The sequence below is a fragment of the Brachionichthys hirsutus genome, chromosome 24 (genome assembly GCF_040956055.1).
Source record: "Brachionichthys hirsutus isolate HB-005 chromosome 24, CSIRO-AGI_Bhir_v1, whole genome shotgun sequence".
NCBI lineage: Eukaryota > Metazoa > Chordata > Actinopteri > Lophiiformes > Brachionichthyidae > Brachionichthys > Brachionichthys hirsutus.
In genome coordinates this window covers 5,082,258-5,100,996 of record NC_090920.1, presented here as the reverse complement: position 1 = coordinate 5,100,996, position 18,739 = coordinate 5,082,258, and the positions used below count along the sequence as shown (strand labels likewise).

The following is an 18,739-nucleotide window of genomic DNA, read 5'->3' as shown; positions in this document are numbered from 1 at the left end:
GAAGATGCATGGATGTAGTGAGGGAGGACATTCAGAGCGGTTGGTGTTGGGGAGGATGATGCAAAGGACAGGGTGAAGTGGAGAACGCTGGTTTGCTGTGGCGACCCCTGACGGGACAAGCCGATAGTGGAGGTATTCTCTGTAGGAGGGAGTCATCTTGCTGAGCCCTCTACAACCTACAACTGATAGTTCTAAAGCCTTGTCTTCTTGTTTTCAGCTCCATACGCTGCACTGGCTGCTCCTGCTGCAGTGTTCAGGAATATGGAGCAGCATGGAGGAGCATGCAGGGGAGAAGAGAGCGCCAGTGTTAGCCCAGAGGAGAGAGAGGATAGCCCCAGCCCCAGTGACCCCTCGCCTTGCATGTCAACCAGTCTGGAAGTCAACGGCAGCCCAGCACCACAAACCAGACAGAATGCCTCATCGCTGGGACAACCTGGAGGTGGGGGGAGTCCTGCTAACCGCACATGAGGCTGCATTAGTGACCAAGAGACTCTTCACTACTATTATCACACCTGTTGCCACTGCTGCTATAGTTTGTATGCATGAGCTTTATATTTGTCCTGACTCTATCTCTGTTTTCCTCTAGATTTGACTTTAAAATTGTAAAATTTAAGAACAGCATTTTGTTTAATGAACCAAATTTAATAGTAATAAAACATACAACTTAACATGTTATGCTACACAAACACAAACACAAACACACAAAGATAACTAGAAAAGCACTTGGAGAGCGCAGACCTCCGCTAAGCAGCTCATTTCCCTCGTAATTGAATTTACACCGTCCACATGGTGATCTGGATCATCATTAAAAGGTTCTAAATTAGCATGTTAGCACAAGGTACAAAATTAGTGTATCAGGAATATGCAAATATTGATGTATATAGTTTAACCGCCCACTCACACACACACACACACACACTTCCACTATGCGACTGTCATATTGGCGGATAAAATACTGATGCTGCTGTGGGCAGACTCCAGCTGATCTGTTGCTGCCTCCACAGACCACCAAGCTGCCACCGGCTGCAGCAGAACATGGAAGAATTAGAGCCGAATTGAAAAATGTCAGAACAAACAGAAGACGCAGAAATGGAGAGAAGGTGTGAAAGTTTGTGCGAGGAGAACTGAAACTGTTTTAGTACGTTCTTTATTGACTCGTACTCCCGTGCGTGGCTTCACTGTCCAATGCTATCCCACAAAGGAAGCAGGAACCGCCTACCACCAGTGACCCCAGACAGTAACTGTCTGTTTGTCCACCAGGTTCGATGATTCCCGTCTACTGCGTGGTGGAGCACGAGGAAACGGCTGCAGCCGGCGACTGTGATGCACATGGCGACCGTCACGCAGAGTTTGTATTAGTTCGCAAAGATGTCCTCTTCACCCGGCTGGTGGAGACGGTGCTGGTGGCGCTGGGATACTCCCACAGCTCAGCTGCACAGGCATTTGGTAAGTAGAGTCTAAATGTGTGCCTTTAAGTCGTGTTTAGGTCGTATTTAAATCAGATTGTGACCCTTTCATTCTCATTAAATGAATGACTGGTGCCGAGTGTAGTCTTTGATTACCACAACTCTCATGACACAACTCTCAAAACTGCAGAAATTCCACCTCTCTAGTCCTGACACGAGTCACCCCTCGTTGTGTCCCCTCAGAGGTCCTTCCTCTGGGTCCAGAGGTTTAAGTACAGCCTATCGGCATGACAGCCCCATATTATTTATACATTACAGCTATAGAGGAAAGACAGTCGAGCACCGACAGCTATATAATTTCAGTCAGCATTCAGAAAGTCCTATTTGGAAACACACCCCATGAAAACAATTGTCAATAAAACTGTTCCGAGCTGAAGCTTCAAACTTTACAATTATACATGCTTTGAGAAACTGTTTTCCTCCTCCTGTGAAGCTAATTTTATTCTCCCTGTGGCACATCTTTGTGGTCCAAACAAATCTGTAACAGAGATGACCTCAACTTGAGCCTGGCGCCCTCTGCTGGTAGGAGGACTGCAGACACGCCTATCAATCAAATATTTAAAACATTACTGATGATTACCGTATTTTCACAACCTTATGACGCACCTGGTGATTCGGCGCAGTCTCATTAACAGCTGATTTTTCGGTATTTCAAACGTACAAAGGGCGCGCGGATCAAAAGGCGCCGGCATGATAGGTGCGCAAAATAAAGCAGGAGCAAAACTGAGTTTGGTACTCACATCTTTAATCGTCATCAATCAAACAAGCATACTAGTGCGCGTTTTAAAAAATAGAGCCGGAGCAAAACAGAGTCATTAATCAAACCCATCAAAGTCCTCATCCTCTGTTTCTGTAGTGAACAGCTGCGCTAGATCTCCGTCAAACATGCCGGCCTCTTTCTTAACTGTCAGAGTCTCTTTCCGTGCCGTGCGGCGCCTCGGAAATGAAGCGAACAACAATGCTAGCAGACAGTTAGCCGAAGCAGCTACAATCCAGTCAAACGGTGGCGCTGCGCTGCCTTCCACTCTGAGTGAAACTGTGTTCTCCTTCTGTCGTCCAGCGCTCCCACGCAGCTCGCAGTTTAACGTTGCGTGGTTGGAGTTCTTTGGTTAATCCACCGGGGATGATGCTGACAAGCTAGTTTGCTAGTTAGCCCGTTAGCGCGTTAGCTAGCTTCACTCCGGTTTAGACCGTATCGGTGAGATCGCCGCGCACAGAGTCGCCGATCGCAGGAGCCGAGTTGCTGCAGGTCTTCTTGTTGCTTCCTCCTCTTCCTCCATGGATTCATTAATGCTGGATTCTCTCTCCGCTGCTCTATTCTCGTGTTCTGCTGCGGGACCGACAGCCTCGGCAGCCGCTTCGTCGGCACGCCATAATAGTTTACTATGGTGAAGCGCATCGGCACGTATCACTCCGCGAGGCGCCTGACTGAGTCCGCCTTACAACAACAAATAGGCCGCGCGGACCAATGGACGCGCGGCACATTTTGAAAAAAATCTAAGACTTTTAGGCGCGTCCTATGGGTGTGAAAATACGGTAGTAAGAATTGCCATACTGTTTATTGGGACACCTGAACCTGGACCTAAACCTTTCCATTGTGACACAGTAACGGGGAATGTTTGAGTCCTTCTCGCCACTTTGTTTACTTGATTATTAATTATTTCCAGCAGGAGGAGAATGAGGCCTGGCCGCTTTCAGATGCCACATGGGTACAATGAGCAATTTAAGATGAAGGGAAGATAAACCACCAGCATAAAGGCCGATCGTAACAATCGGTCTGTATCGGTTCATTTCAGACCGACACCGCAAAGTTTGGAGATCAAAACAAGAATGCAGACGACATCCAGTCACCCATGAAACAAGAATCTTCACACACACTTGCTGGGGTGGTTTGACATTCCTGGTGTGTCCCGTAAACACAGGGTGCTGTAACCAAGAGGCTCACGCCCTGGGACCCCCCCCCCCCTCGCCTCACCCATCGGGTTAGGTTTTGTTCAAGAGACATGCCTTTTCATTTCAAATAAATAATTTCTGGCTGGAGTCGTGCATTTTTCCTCCAGTGTGGTCAAAACCAAAATTATACAGAAACTCTTCTATTTTCTTCTGCCATAGGATTGCAGAACTGTGGCTGCGCTAGTATTTTTAAACTCTTAATGGGTGCAGGGTTTGTCCTTAATGAACAACATAACAGCTTCGGTTTAGGTGAATTTCTGAGGAAATGAAACCAACTTTAATAATGCCGTGTTTAGAGAGCCGTCTCTGATCGTGTTTATTTCAAAATACCATTTCGTGTATTTTAAGGTTGCAAAAGCAATCAAGCCAACATGATTCCTCCAGACACTCAGCTGTTCCTGTTGTCAGTATAAGTTCTGCAAATATATTTTATATTTTGCTTGGACCAAATGACTGGTTTCTCTCCTCTGTTCATTTCTGAAGTTTAGCACACACACACACACACACACACACACAGAGAGAGAGAGAGACTAGATGCCTAATAGATAGAGAGAATTAGGTAAACACTTGCTTTGTATCTGTCATGTTTCTTCCATGTACCTGTTGCCATGTTTCATCCTTGTTCATGTATGTTTCTTCCGTGTCCCTGTTGCCATGTTTCTTCCTTGTTCATGTATGTTTCTTCCGTGTCCCTGTTGCCATGTTTCTTCCTTGTTCATGTATGTTTCTTCCGTGTCCCTGTTGCCATGTTTCTTCCGTGTTCCTGTTGTCATGTTTCTTCCGTGTTCCTGTTGCCATGTTTCTTCCTTGTTCATGTATGTTTCTTGCGTGTTCCTGTTGCCATGTTTCATCCTTGTTCATGTATGTTTCTTCCGTGTTCCTGTTGCCATGTTTCTTCCTTGTTCATGTATGTTTCTTCCGTGTCCCTGTTGTCATGTTTCTTCCTTGTTCATGTATGTTTCTTCCTTGTTCATGTATGTTTCTTCCTTGTTCATGTATGTTTCTTCCTTGTTCCTGTTGCCATGTTTCTTCCATGTTCCTGTTGCCATGTTTCTTCCTTGTTCCTGTTGCCATGTTTCTTGTGTGTTCCTGTTGCCAAGTTTCTTCCGTGTTCCTGTTGTCATGTTCCTTCCATGTTGCTGTTTTCATGTTTCTTCCATGTTCCTGTTGCCATGTTTCTTCGGTGTTCCTGTTGTCATGTTCCTTCCATGTTGCTGTTTTCATGTTTCTTCCATGTTCCTGTTGCCACGTTTCTCCCGTGTCCCTGTTGCCATGTTTCTTCCGTGTTCCTGTTGTCATGTTTCGTCCGTGTTCCTGTTGCCATGTTTCTTCCTTGTTTATGTATGTTTCTTCCTTGTTCCTGTTGCCATGTTTCTTGCGTGTTCCTGTTGCCATGTTTCTTCCGTGTTCCTGTTGTCATGTTCCTTCCGTGTTGCTGTTTTCATGTTTCTTCCATGTTCCTGTTGCCATGTTTCTTCCGTGTTCCTGTTGTCATGTTTCTTCCTTGTTCATGTATGTTTCTTACTTGTTCATGTATGTTTCTTCCGTGTTCCTGTTGTCATGTTTCTTCCTTGTTCCTGTTGTCATGTTTCTTCCGTGTTCCTGTTGTCATGTTTCTTCCTTGTTCCTGTTGCCATGTTTCTTGCGTGTTCCTGTTGCCATGTTTCTTCCTTGTTCCTGTTGCCATGTTTCTTCCTTGTTCATGTATGTTTCTTCCTTGTTCCTGTTGTCATGTTTCTTCCTTGTTCCTGTTGCCATGTTTCTTCCTTGTTCCTGTTGCCGTGTTTCTTCCATGTTCCTGTTGCCATGTTTCTTCCTTGTTCCTGTTGCCATGTTTCTTGCGTGTTCCTGTTGCCATGTTTCTTCGGTGTTCCTGTTGTCATGTTCCTTCCATGTTGCTGTTTTCATGTTTCTTTCTTGTTCCTGTTGCCACGTTTCTTCGGTGTTACTGTTTTCCTGTTTCTTCCATGTTCCTGTTGCCATGTTTCTTCCGTGTTCCTGTTGCCAGGTTTCTTCCGTGTTCCTGTTGTCATGTTTCTTCCATGTTCCTGTTGCCATGTTTCTTCCGTGTTCCTGTTGCCATGTTTCTTCGGTGTTCCTGTTGCCATGTTTCTTCCGTGTTCCTGTTGCCATGTTTCTTCGGTGTTCCTGTTGTCATGTTCCTTCCATGTTGCTCTTTTCATGTTTCTTTCTTGTTCCTGTTGCCACGTTTCTTCGGTGTTACTGTTTTCCTGTTTCTTCCATGTTCCTGTTGCCATGTTTCTTCCGTGTTCCTGTTGTCATGTTTCTTCCATGTTCCTGTTGCCATGTTTCTTCCGTGTTCCTGTTGTCATGTTTCTTCCTTGTTCATGTATGTTTCTTCCTTGTTCCTGTTGCCATGTTTCTTCCTTGTTCATGTATGTTTCTTCCTTGTTCCTGTTGCCATGTTTCTTCCTTGTTCATGTATGTTTCTTCCTTGTTCCTGTTGCCGTGTTTCTTCCATGTTCCTGTTGCCATGTTTCTTCCTTGTTCCTGTTGCCATGTTTTTTGCGTGTTCCTGTTGCCATGTTTCTTCGGTGTTCCTGTTGTCATGTTCCTTCCATGTTGCTGTTTTCATGTTTCTTTCTTGTTCCTGTTGCCACGTTTCTTCGGTGTTACTGTTTTCCTGTTTCTTCCATGTTCCTGTTGCCATGTTTCTTCCGTGTTCCTGTTGTCATGTTTCTTCCATGTTGCTGTTTTCATGTTTCTTCGGTGTTCCTGTTGCCATGTTTCTTCGGTGTTCCTGTTGCCATGTTTCTTCCGTGTTCCTGTTGTCATGTTTCTTCCATGTTGCTGTTTTCATGTTTCTTCCATGTTGCTTTCTCATGTTTTGTCCAGGCATCATTAAAGTGGGCCGCTGGAAGCCGATGCCCATCAACTACCTAACGGATGCTCCGGAGGCCACAGTGGCCGACATGCTGCTGGATGTTTACCACATGGTGACTCTACGAATTCGGCTACACGGGTCAGCATTGTGTGTTTCTATGTGGTGGCTTGCTTTAGCTTTCAAATGGGATTGTGTATGCAACCTTCAGATTCTTAAGTGTGCACACTAGTTTGGATGTGGTGGCTGATTTTATGTGGTCTGTTGTGTTCACTGTACTGATTGTGCACTGGGCAGCTTTGGTAAATGGTACCTTTGAAGTTTAGTTTGCGTTGTTATGACAACTCAGAAATCAGACTAACGTCAGCTGACTGTATTTATTGCTACTGGCTGACAATGGGAAAGGAGAAAGGAGATAATTTATCTTTCAAACAGTAAATGATGATGATGATGATGATGACCTCGACCTGTGACGATGCTGCTTTACGTGAACACGTATGACCACCAGCTTTGTGCGACTGGAGGAGCTGCCGTCAGAGCAGTGGCGTCACTCCACCGTGAGGAAGGCCATCTCGGAGCTGAGCAGAGAAACTAACCAGACCACGCTGGCCAAGGAGTGTCCCCTCTCTCAGGTAATGTCTACCTGCGGGGGCGGAGCCACGCCAATCCATCAAGCTGCATGCAACAAACCTGACAGAGTTTTGGGTCATCAATGTAAAAGGATGGGGCAATGACAGAAAGGACAGTGACTACATTTCTACCAAAATATCCCCTCTGCTGGTGCAGGGATGAAACCTTCACCCAGATTGTACTTTATTCTCTCATGAACATCATCAGTAAATAATGAGAAGGTTCTCAGATTGCTATTTAACCTCCATTTCTTTTTTCTGATCCGTTTCTCTCTACTCCTATCAGAGCATGATGTCAGCGATACTGAACAGCTCCTATAACGCCAATGTCTCTGCCTCAAAATGCCAGGAGTTTGCACGGTGGTACAAGAGATACAAATGTATTAAAGGTAACTCAAACACGCTTCCTTGAGAATGGCATCCAGCTGTTTGAGTCCAGTAACTGCCCTTGGGGAAGGCACTGTAACATGGTATGTATTCCCAGACAAGGCAGAGTGGCTGGACTCAAGAAACAGAAACTGCAGGACAGATGAAAACACAGCAGGTGAATCTAAATCCAGCCATCCTGACCACTGAGACAAATGGAATTGGAACTAGACCAGTGTAGGGAGAGAGCACTCTGTTCCAGATTGAGCTTATTAGCTTGCTAAACTTTGCCCCTCTTTAAAAACTCAGCTGAACTATTGAGACTGGCCTCCTATGCCAACACTGACTGGCCATTTAAACATGACTCGCCTTTGACCTGGGTGCTTTGAAAATGATCCTGTGTGGACAGAACTGGTAGTGCCGGTAGTGCCGGTAGTGCGGTTAGCAGCAGCTGCCAAATGTCATTTTTGTTCACAAAATAAGATAAAAGGACAATATTTACATTTTTATTTTGTTTCATCTATAGAGAAAGCACAAAAATCAAAGATACTCCACAAAACATTCACGGTGAACGCACCAATTAATGTCTTTCACTTAACCAATAAACTTTAGTCTTTGAGTTTGTATATAGACGGATAGATAGATTTTATTGGTCCCCATAGGGAAATTTGTTCTTGGATGTGCTGCCTCCAAACAGAAGGCTTTTTCAGCACTTAGGGATTTTGCTCGCTGCACCCTCAACATCTTGTTTTGTCTTGCCATGTTCAGTCGGTTGCTTTTTACGTGAGGATTTGCTGATTTTCATCAAATTTTATTAACTGAATCTCTATTCCACCACCCAGCCAGTCCAAACTGATGGCCGTCCACTGAGAGGTTCTGTCCAAGGTTTCTGCCTGTTAAAGGGAACTTTTTCCTTGCCTCCGTTGCCAAAGTGCTTGCTCTTGTGGGTCAAGTTGGGTTCTGTCTTTCCCTGATACTCCTGTAAAGTGCCTTGAGAGAACTTCCTGTTGTGATCTGGTGCTACAGAAATAAAATAAAAAATGTAATTGAGCATTGAAAACTCAATTTACAGATGAAAAAATATGTTACAAATACACATCAACTCTGATTCACTTTTACTTTTCTTGGATGGTGTATAAAGATACCAAGAACAATTTTTAACCTTTTGATGATGATCCAGATCACCATGGTGTAAATCTAATGAGGAGAATGAGCTGCTCGGCTGAGGTCTGCGCTCTCCGAGTGCTTTTCTAGTTTATTTCTAGTTATTGAAAATACGGAGAGAGAACATGAAGCCAGAAGATCTGGGTCTACATTAACGAAGTTGTACGCCGACAACGGCTTCATGGAACATTCTGAAATGGATGCATGTTTCTCCCTCAGGTGAATACGTGGAGAAGATGTGGTCACCGGACGAATCTAATGTCAAAGGTATGATCGTCTTTTATTGATCACTTTTTTGGCGACGGCTCGTGGCGGCCATATTTGACAGGTTGGACTTCAGTGTCCAAATGATTGGAAGAGATTTGATTGGTAGAAACACTGGGATTAAAGGTCATTGGCTGAATCTGCATGAACATTAGATTAGATTAGGATAGACTAGGCTAGGATACAAGATAGTATATTGGATTGAAATAAATGTAATTAAAAATAAATTAATAATAATAATAATAATACATTTTATTTATATAGCGCTTTTCTGAGAACTCAAAGACGCTTTACAGTGTGCATAATAAAAACAGTAAAATAATACAGAAAATACAAACAATAAAAATGTGAACACGGATATAAAATCAATAAAATTCGAACAGTAAAATAGTACATTAAAAGTGAACACGGTTAAACAATCAATAGAAATTCCAACATCCAAATTAAATTCGATTTAAGAGATACATTTTCATTTGAGGCTCTTCTCACATTGTGTGTTCTACCAGTGGAGAGGGATTTGGACTTTAGCATCCTCAGCCAGCGCCCTCCATCTCTCTTACCCACACTGGGCAGCTCTGGATCTCTGTCCATGAAGGGTTCTTCTCAGGCCTGCACCCAGAGTCTTCGTCAGCCTCAACCCTCCTGCCGGCGCCACCCCAGTCCGCCGCTTCGTTCCCCGACTCCATCTCTCCCTGGCCGCAGCGGGATGGTCTCCCCTCAGGTAGTGCGGCAGCAGTTAGCCATGGCTCACCTCATCAACCAACAGCTAGCCGTTAGCCGCCTGCTGACCCACCAGCACGCCCAGGGAGTCAACCAACAGTTCCTCAACCACCCGCCGGTCTTACGAATCTGCAAGGGTTCCAGCGCCATTCCTGAGGTCAGTCTCAGCTGCTCAGGGGCCGAAGTGTCCTTTGACATCTACCAGCAGGTCAGGAATGAGCTAAAGAGGGCCAGCATTTCCCAGGCTGTTTTCGCCCGTGTGGCTTTCAACCGCACACAGGTAACCTGACACGCCAAGAAGGCACTGTTTAACGCACGGAATGACCTGGAGCCCCGGGATTCACATTGTGTGTGGCTGCAGGGGTTGCTGTCAGAGATCCTTCGTAAGGAGGAGGACCCACGCGCCGCCTCGCAGTCGCTGATGGTCAACCTGAAGGCAATGCAGAACTTCCTTAACCTTCCAGAAGGCGGGCGAGACCGTATCTACCAGGAGGAGAGAGAGCGGAGCACCACAAGCAACCACTCCGGCAACCTCGCCTCCAACACGCATCGACACACACAGGTATGCACACACACACACTCAGATAACTACACTATCCACCCCAGCTCTGAGTTTGTGGGGCGATCGATGCAGGACCGATGGCAGAATCATCCTGTGATTTACTCATCATTTAGCAGCACGTTACAGAAGAGATGATTTCATGTTAACATGTTTAAAGCTCTGTTTGGGGTGTCTGCTCCCAGAGTAAAGGCATGGCGACCGCTGCGGAGCTGCCGCCGAGGCTGGACTCACTAGTGAACATCACAGCAGGGATCTATGACGGCATCCAGCAGGAGATGAAGAGGGCCAAGGTCTCCCAGGCTCTGTTCGCCAAGGTGGCAGCCAACAAAAGTCAGGTTGGTCTGGAGCGCCGAAGCGTAAAACCACGATGCACTAACTAATACAAGTCACCAGCTGTGGCAGTGATATCGTCATATTAGCGAAGTTCAATAGTAGTGATCATTTCCGGGCTGAAGGCTCCACATAAACAACAGCTGGTGGCAGATCCTGGGTCAGCCGAGCAGAGATAATCCAATCACTCACACCCAGACACTCGCTGCTCCCCTCAGACATTTCCGTCTTCCTCTCAAGCGACGTCTTCTGTTCCCTTCATTCCAACGCAACAGACACAGGACAATGTATGGCGTATCTGGAACAGACCTATGCATGTGGAGGTGACGTAATGACGGCTGCCCTCTGCTCCGCCTTTGTTTGTTGACTCTGAAGTGAACAATGAAGCTCTGTCAGGTTGTGTAAGAGAGAACGCCTTCATTGTGTCCATTGGATATCTGCGCATCCCAGTATAGATCCCAACAAAGAAAACATTTCCTTCCTTGTGAATCTCCAGAAATACCGTAAGAGCTCGTTCTCAATTCTAGCAAGAATAAAATTGCAGAGAACTCTAACAGTGACTGACGTTGTCACTGTTGAGCACGAATGCAGACAAGGTATAGAAAAAAAAAAAAAGGAACAAGTAGACAAAACGATGCATCCGTCAAACTTCCGTTTGCAAAATAAAAGCAAGATAAAGGAAATTGCGACAATACAAAAAGATAATACAGTCAAGTGTTAAAAATAAAACAGTGACTTCAATAAGAGTAATTTACAGTGTCCACTCTGATCCGGGGGGGATGCTTCTGCACACGTGTTGGCAACCACAATGGAAGTGTAACGTGAGAAGTTCGTCCGTCAACGGCGAATAGATTCGATAACTTTTCATTTTGCGGCTTTGTTTATCATTTTTGGTATTTTCATAAATTGCTGCTTTATTTTAAAATGTTCCCGTATTTACAGATTTCCGTGTACTAATTTCCACAGTACGCCGTATTGCTCAAAAATCTGATTTTCCCGTACAGAAATACGGAGAAAACCTATTGGTTGACAGGTATGCCCTATCGTCAATCGTCATAGCATGACAGAGGTGCAAATAAATCTGAACTAATGATTTCGAGAATAATTGAATAGTATACCTGTAAATACAAGTTCATAAAAATTCACAATACCACACAGAGGTGTCTGAACATAGAGCGGCCAACAGTAAATCTGCAGTAAACAAACAAGATCTTTGGATATTGGAAAGGAAAAAGTGTTCCAAACTCCCAGAAACAAGCTATGTAATGGTAGCATGATGCTAACAGGACCACATCTTTTAGCATGTGTTAGCTGGTCCAGTCTTCCCGGTTTATTTGAAGAGGACTCACTGTCTTCTCTACGTCACTCCTCCAGGGTTGGCTGTGTGAGCTGCTCAGGTGGAAAGAAAGCCCGAGCCCCGACAGCAGAACCTTGTGGGAGAACCTGTGCACCATCAGGAGGTTCCTGGCGCTACCACAGGCCGACAGAGACCAGGTGTACGAGGAGGAGTCCAGGCAGCAGCACAGCGAGCGACTGCACTCCGCCCTGCACCTCCCAGATCAGCAGGTTTGACACCCAAAAGATTTCCGATGAAAACGTAGCTCCTAATTTCTCAAGTTTAATAATCCCACCTGCAGCATGAGCACGATGGGTCAACTAAAGATACAGGTGACATTAACGAGTGTGAAAACAATGACGGGAAAGGTCATAGGTTTGCTGCCACCACCTGCTCCATTCAACCCCCCCGTCCCCGTCATGTTTCAGTCCCATCAGCCATTGAAAATAGAAGCGGTGGATGACCAGCCCACACATTTCCTTCCTTCCTCAATATTATTCACATCGAAACCTGTCATTATTCAAGCAGAAAAAAGGGAATTGCCGTTCTCTTTATTCCGGTCCTTTAATTTTGATGAGCCACAAATTTATGGTGTTGATCCTGTGTTTGGGTGTGCTGTCCGCCCCACCCTGTGTGGTTGTTTGTGCGATGCAGCTCTTTAGGCTTAATGTCGGTGACTGTTAGCTGGTCGTTCACACATCAAAGATCTGTCAGATCTGATGAGCACACACACACACGCACCAAAAATCTTCAGATGTTGTCTGAAATATTCTTTCAGCATAATTTTTCCATTTGGTGAAAGTGGAGTGAAAAAAGTCCTGCTCCATAACTAGAGTGTTATTTTCTACGCATCTCTTGTTTCGTTGTAAATATCCATTGCTTCCGTGATCCTCAGACTTAAAACTATTTTGAATGTCAGGACCATGAGTCACTTGAGAAAAGACGGGTTTTCTCAAGTAATTTGAGCTAAATTATCTCTTTGCATATTTCTCTTGGACAAATGTCAAACAGGATGATGCTGGGCTTGAAATGTTTTATTTTATTTACATCTCATTAAATACAGTTTAGACACCATAGATTCAAATACAATTAAAGGTCCTATATTCTACCCTTTTTCCACAAGTTAATGCAATTCCAAAACACTTGTATGAAATATCTGTCTTTGGTCAAAATAGCAAACAGATGCTGCAGGACATCATCCGTCATTTCTGTCTGCCAGAAACCCGGAAACAAAAGTATATTCATAGCGAGCACGCGCGCATGCACGCAAGTGTTTTTAGCACACAGTAAAACAATTTTGCCAATTTTCACTGGAATATTACCACAAAAAGTAGTCTTTATCCACTCTGCTCTTCTTCTTCGGCTCATGCAGGAGACAGAGGGAGAGCTGGACGTGCGGAGCGCGATGGCAGCAATAATCTCAGGACGTGATCAAAATATTTTAAATCATGAAGGCTTTATTTTATGCTTCTCCCTCATCTTCTTGTCACACCAAGACAAACATCTTACAGATCTGAACTAATAGAGCATACACGTGGTTTTAGCTCTGCCGAACTGGCAATGAACCCACGCACACACGGCGCGTTCATCCGTGAATAAACTCAGGACGGAATAAAAATGCTTTGAATCATCCATCCATCCATCTTCAAACCGCTTACCCAGGTTTGCATCGCGTGGGGAGCCGCCAGAATTCCCTCTGCCCACCGCTGCTTCCAGCTCTTCCACGTTCCCAGGCCAGCCGAGAGACATCTTCTCTGAGCGCAGTGGTTCTCAAATGGTGGGGGGCGCCTGTGAAAATGTTTTTTTGCCTTACGAGAGTAAAGTGTAATTGCACATCCACTCCAGTAGTTGGCAGTGGCGCCCTGATTGTCAGAGTGCGCGCAGGGAGGATTAGCAGAAGAAGAGCGGTCATAAACAATATACGGCGGGAGAAGAAGAAAGACCTGGCTTCCTCATTTTCTGTTGCAGACTAAAACAAATTGTAATAAAGTTATTTCTTTCTTTTTCATATTTCTTTGTATGTTAATAAGGATACAAGAGTGTGTGTTTTTTTCGGGGGGGGCGCGAAATGTTTTTTTCTTCCTAGGGGGGGTGCGACAGAAAATAATTAAGAAGCACTGTCTTAGCGTGTCCTGGGTCTTCCCCGTGGTCTCCTCCCAGTGCGACGTGCCCTGAACACCGCACCAGGGAGGCGCCCCCCAGAGACGCCTAAATAAGATGCCCAAGCCCCCTCTCATCTGGCTGCTCTCAACGCGAGCAGCAGCTCGACTCCACCAAAAATAAACTTTATGCGGGGAAAATGCCGTAGAGCGTGGATGGGCAGAACGCAGACACAGGGCGCGCACACACATGTGCACATTCCCCCGGCTTGACATCAAGACGCAAACTACGAAGGATTGACTGGATGGTTTGTTTTGCTGTTTTGGGGTTGATAAGGGTCACCATAAGGGTGTAGAAACATGGGGAAAGTGAGTTTTTCATAATACGTGACCTTTAACATTCTGTAAGTATACAGTATTTTACAAACATTTCTTAGGATCCGCTTTCATGTTGGTGTTTAAAATGAATATTCCTTGCTTTTCTCATCAGCCAATGAACAGACATACTCTTCCACCGCTGACCAGTCCATCTCCCATTCACGAAAACCCACAGCCCATCCCGTTGCCTTCAGAAGATCGGATCCGGCATGGGCAGAGCCCTGGCCTTGAAGGGGTTGGACCAAAGAAAGTTCGATCCCGGACACGGATCTCCCTCGAAGCCCTTAGAATCCTGCAGAGCTTCATCGGTGATGTGGGGCTATACCCGGACCAGGAGGCCATCCACACCCTGTCGGCCCAGCTGGATCTGCCCAAGCACACCATCATAAAGTTCTTCCAGAACCAGCGATACAACGTCAAGCACCACAGCCAATCCAGAGAGCCCGTCCCAGGGGAGGAGGACAGGGACAGCTCCAGTCCCAGCGAGGCAGACCCGGTGGAACGGGGGGGAGAGGTGTGCTTCTCCGGTTCCGAGGAGTCCAGCGAGGATGGGAGCGGATCAGTGGAGGTGCCGAGAACAGAGATAAGACCTGGAGGGGGCCGAGGAGATGTGGAAATGGAGACAGACAAAGAGGGGGATGATGGAAAAGCTTCAGGCGCAGCAACGTCCTCCCTGTCTCCCTACAGCAGCCTGGACAGCCCCCGCTCTACAGAGCAGCAGAGATGACGCAGAGAAACAAGTCCAAACTGTGAAGCCACCCACAGACGATGATCGCAGCCTCCTCATATCGGAACAACACGAGTTAAGCGTTGACTGGAAAGGGACGCAACACCGCCAGCAGATACAGCGTTGGACAAGGACTGTACGCGATATGTGGAACGATATGTGGAACGATTTTCACACCAGATACAGAGAAACTAGGATGGGATCACATTCCAACCCACACATGGGACGAAGCAGCAGATGTCTTTTCTAAACCTGTATGCAACCTTTAGCATTAACAGATGTGCCCCCCCACTCTGAGATGCGGACCTACCAAATCAGAAGACAGTCCTCTGGGTTCAGAGAGGTTGGAAGCGTTTCTCATGTTAGTGCGATGTAGTCTTAACTTGCATTTGGACATGCAGAGATGAACTCGCAACCCAAAGCATCAATATCGCTACATACTAACGTTGGTTCTAACGACCTTCTTTTACTGCTCCTTTCCCCAAAATGAATCATATTGTTGTGGCATCAATTCAGAATAATTAGATATTCACACAGGTTGGTAAAACTACAAGAAAATGAAATAGGATTAATGAGGTAGAACTAGGGGCGGCTCGGTGGCGCAGTGGTGAGCACTGTTGCCTCACAGCGAGATGGTCGCAGGTTTGTCTCCGACTTGTGGCCATTCTGTGAGGAGTTTGCATGTTCTCCCCGTGTCTGCGTGGGTTCTCCGGGTTCTCTGGCTTCCTCCCACCACCAAAAACATGTAGCTCAGGTGGATTGGTGACACTAAATTGTCCGTAGGTGTGCTTTTCCGGGGTGTCCCCTGCCTCTCGCCCATTGACTGCTGGGATTGGCTCCAGCAAATTGCAACGACGGTCCCTTGGCCCTCGTCTCACAGCCGGCTGCACATAGACACCAAGGATTTTTCCGCAGTTTGAAAGACAGCTACTTTTGATCAAACTGAGCTTGTAAGCACATTGGCTACCTTGACAACGTATCACCAATGCCGGAAGTCCGAATCTGTGACTATCGGTCCAAGTTTACCGAACCTTTAGCTACAGACACTATAGATAGAGTGTCGTCTGCCATCAGCTCAACCTTTGCTCTGTCTAGAACAAGAATAACCTTTACTTGTTATTTAGCTGTATCTCATGAGAAGGAGGAGAGTATTCAAATGGGACATAGGGACATGCAATGAATCAGCTGAATCTAAACTCTTTTTTTACTTCAGACTATTTTTCTACCATGTAAATATGTTTAAGGAGATCCCTGCATAGACTGAGCTCAGGGCTTTACCAGTTGTAAATCATTTCCACACTACTCTTACATTAATATAAATTACCAAGTTTATATTTATAGACATCTGAGTATTATTGTTGTACTTCTATTTTTGTTTAGTTATTTTTTTCATTACGTTGATAACACAAATATTTTAAAATGTGACAAAAAGACATGAGCCAGTCTGAAGACGTTTGACTCAGTGCTCGACAGTATTTGTTTTACAGATAGGATCCTTTGATATGCTTTAACTAAATCAGACTGGAACAGAAGTGAAGACATGGACGTTTGTGAACATCATGATTAAATGTTAACAATCCACCTGCTTTACCATTCTGTCATCGTATGCGGGACGCAGCTGTTGACTAATCTCAGTGTAACGAGGCATGAACATGCTTTATGTGCATTTGCAGTCTATTTAATTCGACAATCATCTCTGTCCTGGGTGAAGCATATAATGTTTCTCATTTGTTCAGCCGTGTTCCAATGTTATTTTTGAGCAGGACGTGAAAATCTGATCAAATGTTTCCAAGCTGTTCTCTGTGTGGGGAGCTCGACTCCACCGTTTGACACTGTCTGATAGCTGAGTCTCAGCTCCAGCTGAATCCTGGTCCCACACATGATGAAGATCCATGCACTCATATAGGGTTTACGTGTATGATGTAATGCGTGCGTGTGTGACACTAAATTCATCTCATTACAAGGTCAGCTGATTCAGTGGGGAATAATTGAACCTTTAAAATGTTTTTGTTTGTGTGTTGTACTTAAGCTAATGGATGAGGACAATGATAAACATCTCATGCAGATCTGTAGACAAAGACTAGTTACATTTTTGAAAGTAGAAAACCTGATCAAGATCAATAAAATAAAGCTTGTAGTTCTCTGGACTTACAGACTGTCAATGAAATAGGTTCCCGTATTTTTTGGACCACAAGGCGCACCTGATTATAACAAGCAACATCAATGAATGGGTCTAGTACACTAGAGAATCACTACTAGAGAATCAGTGTACAATAGAGCTTGATTTACCATAGGTTTAGGGCAGGGGTAGGCCTCGTGGCTCCCTGGCGCTTTTTTTAAAAAAAAATTGAAAATTGAATTTTCAGGGTAACATTGATGGTCGTCTGCTCGCCAAGGTCGGCGTTGAAAATTGAGCAGTTGCTCTCAATTGGTCTAAAATAAAGGTCCAATCAGTGTGGTTGCTAAACGCTAAACAGCAGCGAAACGTGCACAGACTCAGTCAAGCATCTACACGACAAACTGAATCTCCAGAATAGCTGAAGCAGGAACCCGACCCTGATCCAGGTCCTGATCCTTTTACTTTCCTGCGTTCTTCACATCTCATGTTCTTACTGCATCAGTGGGTGAAAGTGCGGTCCACTCAGCCCACTCAGTGCTCACACAGCCGTGTGCTGCACTGATACATGCCCATTAGAGGTGTGTGTTTGGGGGGAACAAAAGGACGCAGGTGCTCAGAGGGCTGATATTATCCAGGATGCTCAGGGTGGGGACATTGGGATTGTGGGGGTTGGTAGGACCTCCGTGGAGCTCGCAAACACACCTGTGATCCTCGGTCTCTGCACCGCGATGACACAAAAGTGACAGCACAGTGACAGCACTTTACACACCATTGAACACAACACACACAAACTGTGTGTGTCAGTGTGTGATGCTGTGCTCATTATTTGTTTGTACATTCCAATGCTAATTTAGCAAAAATCCATCACTTCTACGACACAATTCAATTTTATTTATATAGCGCCAGATCACAACAGAGAGTCATCTCGCACTATACAGGATTAGCAGGGAAAGACAGAACCCAACTTGAGCCACAAGAGCAAGGAAAAACTTCCCTTAACATGCAGAAACCTTGGACAGAACCTAAGGCTCATGACCATGAGTGATCCCCAAACTACTGCCCGCCTCCACATTTGGCCCGGCCCCCTGAACAATACCAGACCCCCCCCCCAAAAAAAGATTTATTTTTTATTTTTATTATTGTGGGGGATCAATAATGGTATGGGGTGCATTTAAGAGGGGTCATTAATTAAATCTTTTCTTTCCTAAAAATAGTATTGATCTGAAGAAAAACATTCTTCCTTTCGTTTCGGACAATTTTAATGATAAAGTGTTTAATATTAATATTATTTATTTCCTGACTTTTCGTTCTGTGAAGAAAGGGTTATCTGGTGGCTGTCTGGAAAACAATAAATGTTTAGGCACCACTGCCATCGTCAAGCTTTTCCTGTACAAACTGACCCCGGCCCCCCATCAAAGAAGGAAAACGTTATGTGGCCCTCACGAAAAGGTTTGGGGACCCCTGCTGTAAACCGATAGATCGTTGACCTACTTACCGTCATTGTAGCGTGGTTAATGTGTAAATACAGAGGTAAATAATAGGTTAACCACATAAAATCCGACACAGTGAATTAACACTAAGAATAACTAATAAAACACAGAATAATAACTGCACCGGATGCCATTCCTGCTGAAACCCTCTACATTTATCCGGGCTTGGGACCTCAAGGGAGACACTACCCGTGCTACCTTTGAGGCTGCATTATACTTGGACCTCCATTTTGGACAAGGACTCTCCACCAATCGGAAGAGGGCAGATCACCTTTCTCCTGTAGAGAACAAGGG

General features: G+C 45.2%; 1 protein-coding gene across 1 annotated transcript; it reads left to right on the top strand.

Moving 5' to 3' along the window:
- The first annotated feature begins 261 nt into the window (after positions 1-261).
- Positions 262-14,836, top strand: LOC137912050 (DNA-binding protein SATB2-like). The gene is made up of 11 exons (XM_068756396.1): positions 262-439; positions 1,261-1,446; positions 6,276-6,402; positions 6,770-6,893; positions 7,177-7,279; positions 8,640-8,687; positions 9,191-9,684; positions 9,766-9,966; positions 10,149-10,301; positions 11,671-11,862; positions 14,222-14,836. The coding sequence occupies exons 1-11, from the start codon at positions 262-264 to the stop codon at positions 14,834-14,836; spliced, it is 2,421 nt and encodes an 806-aa protein (XP_068612497.1).
- Positions 14,837-18,739: the final 3,903 nt, after the last annotated feature.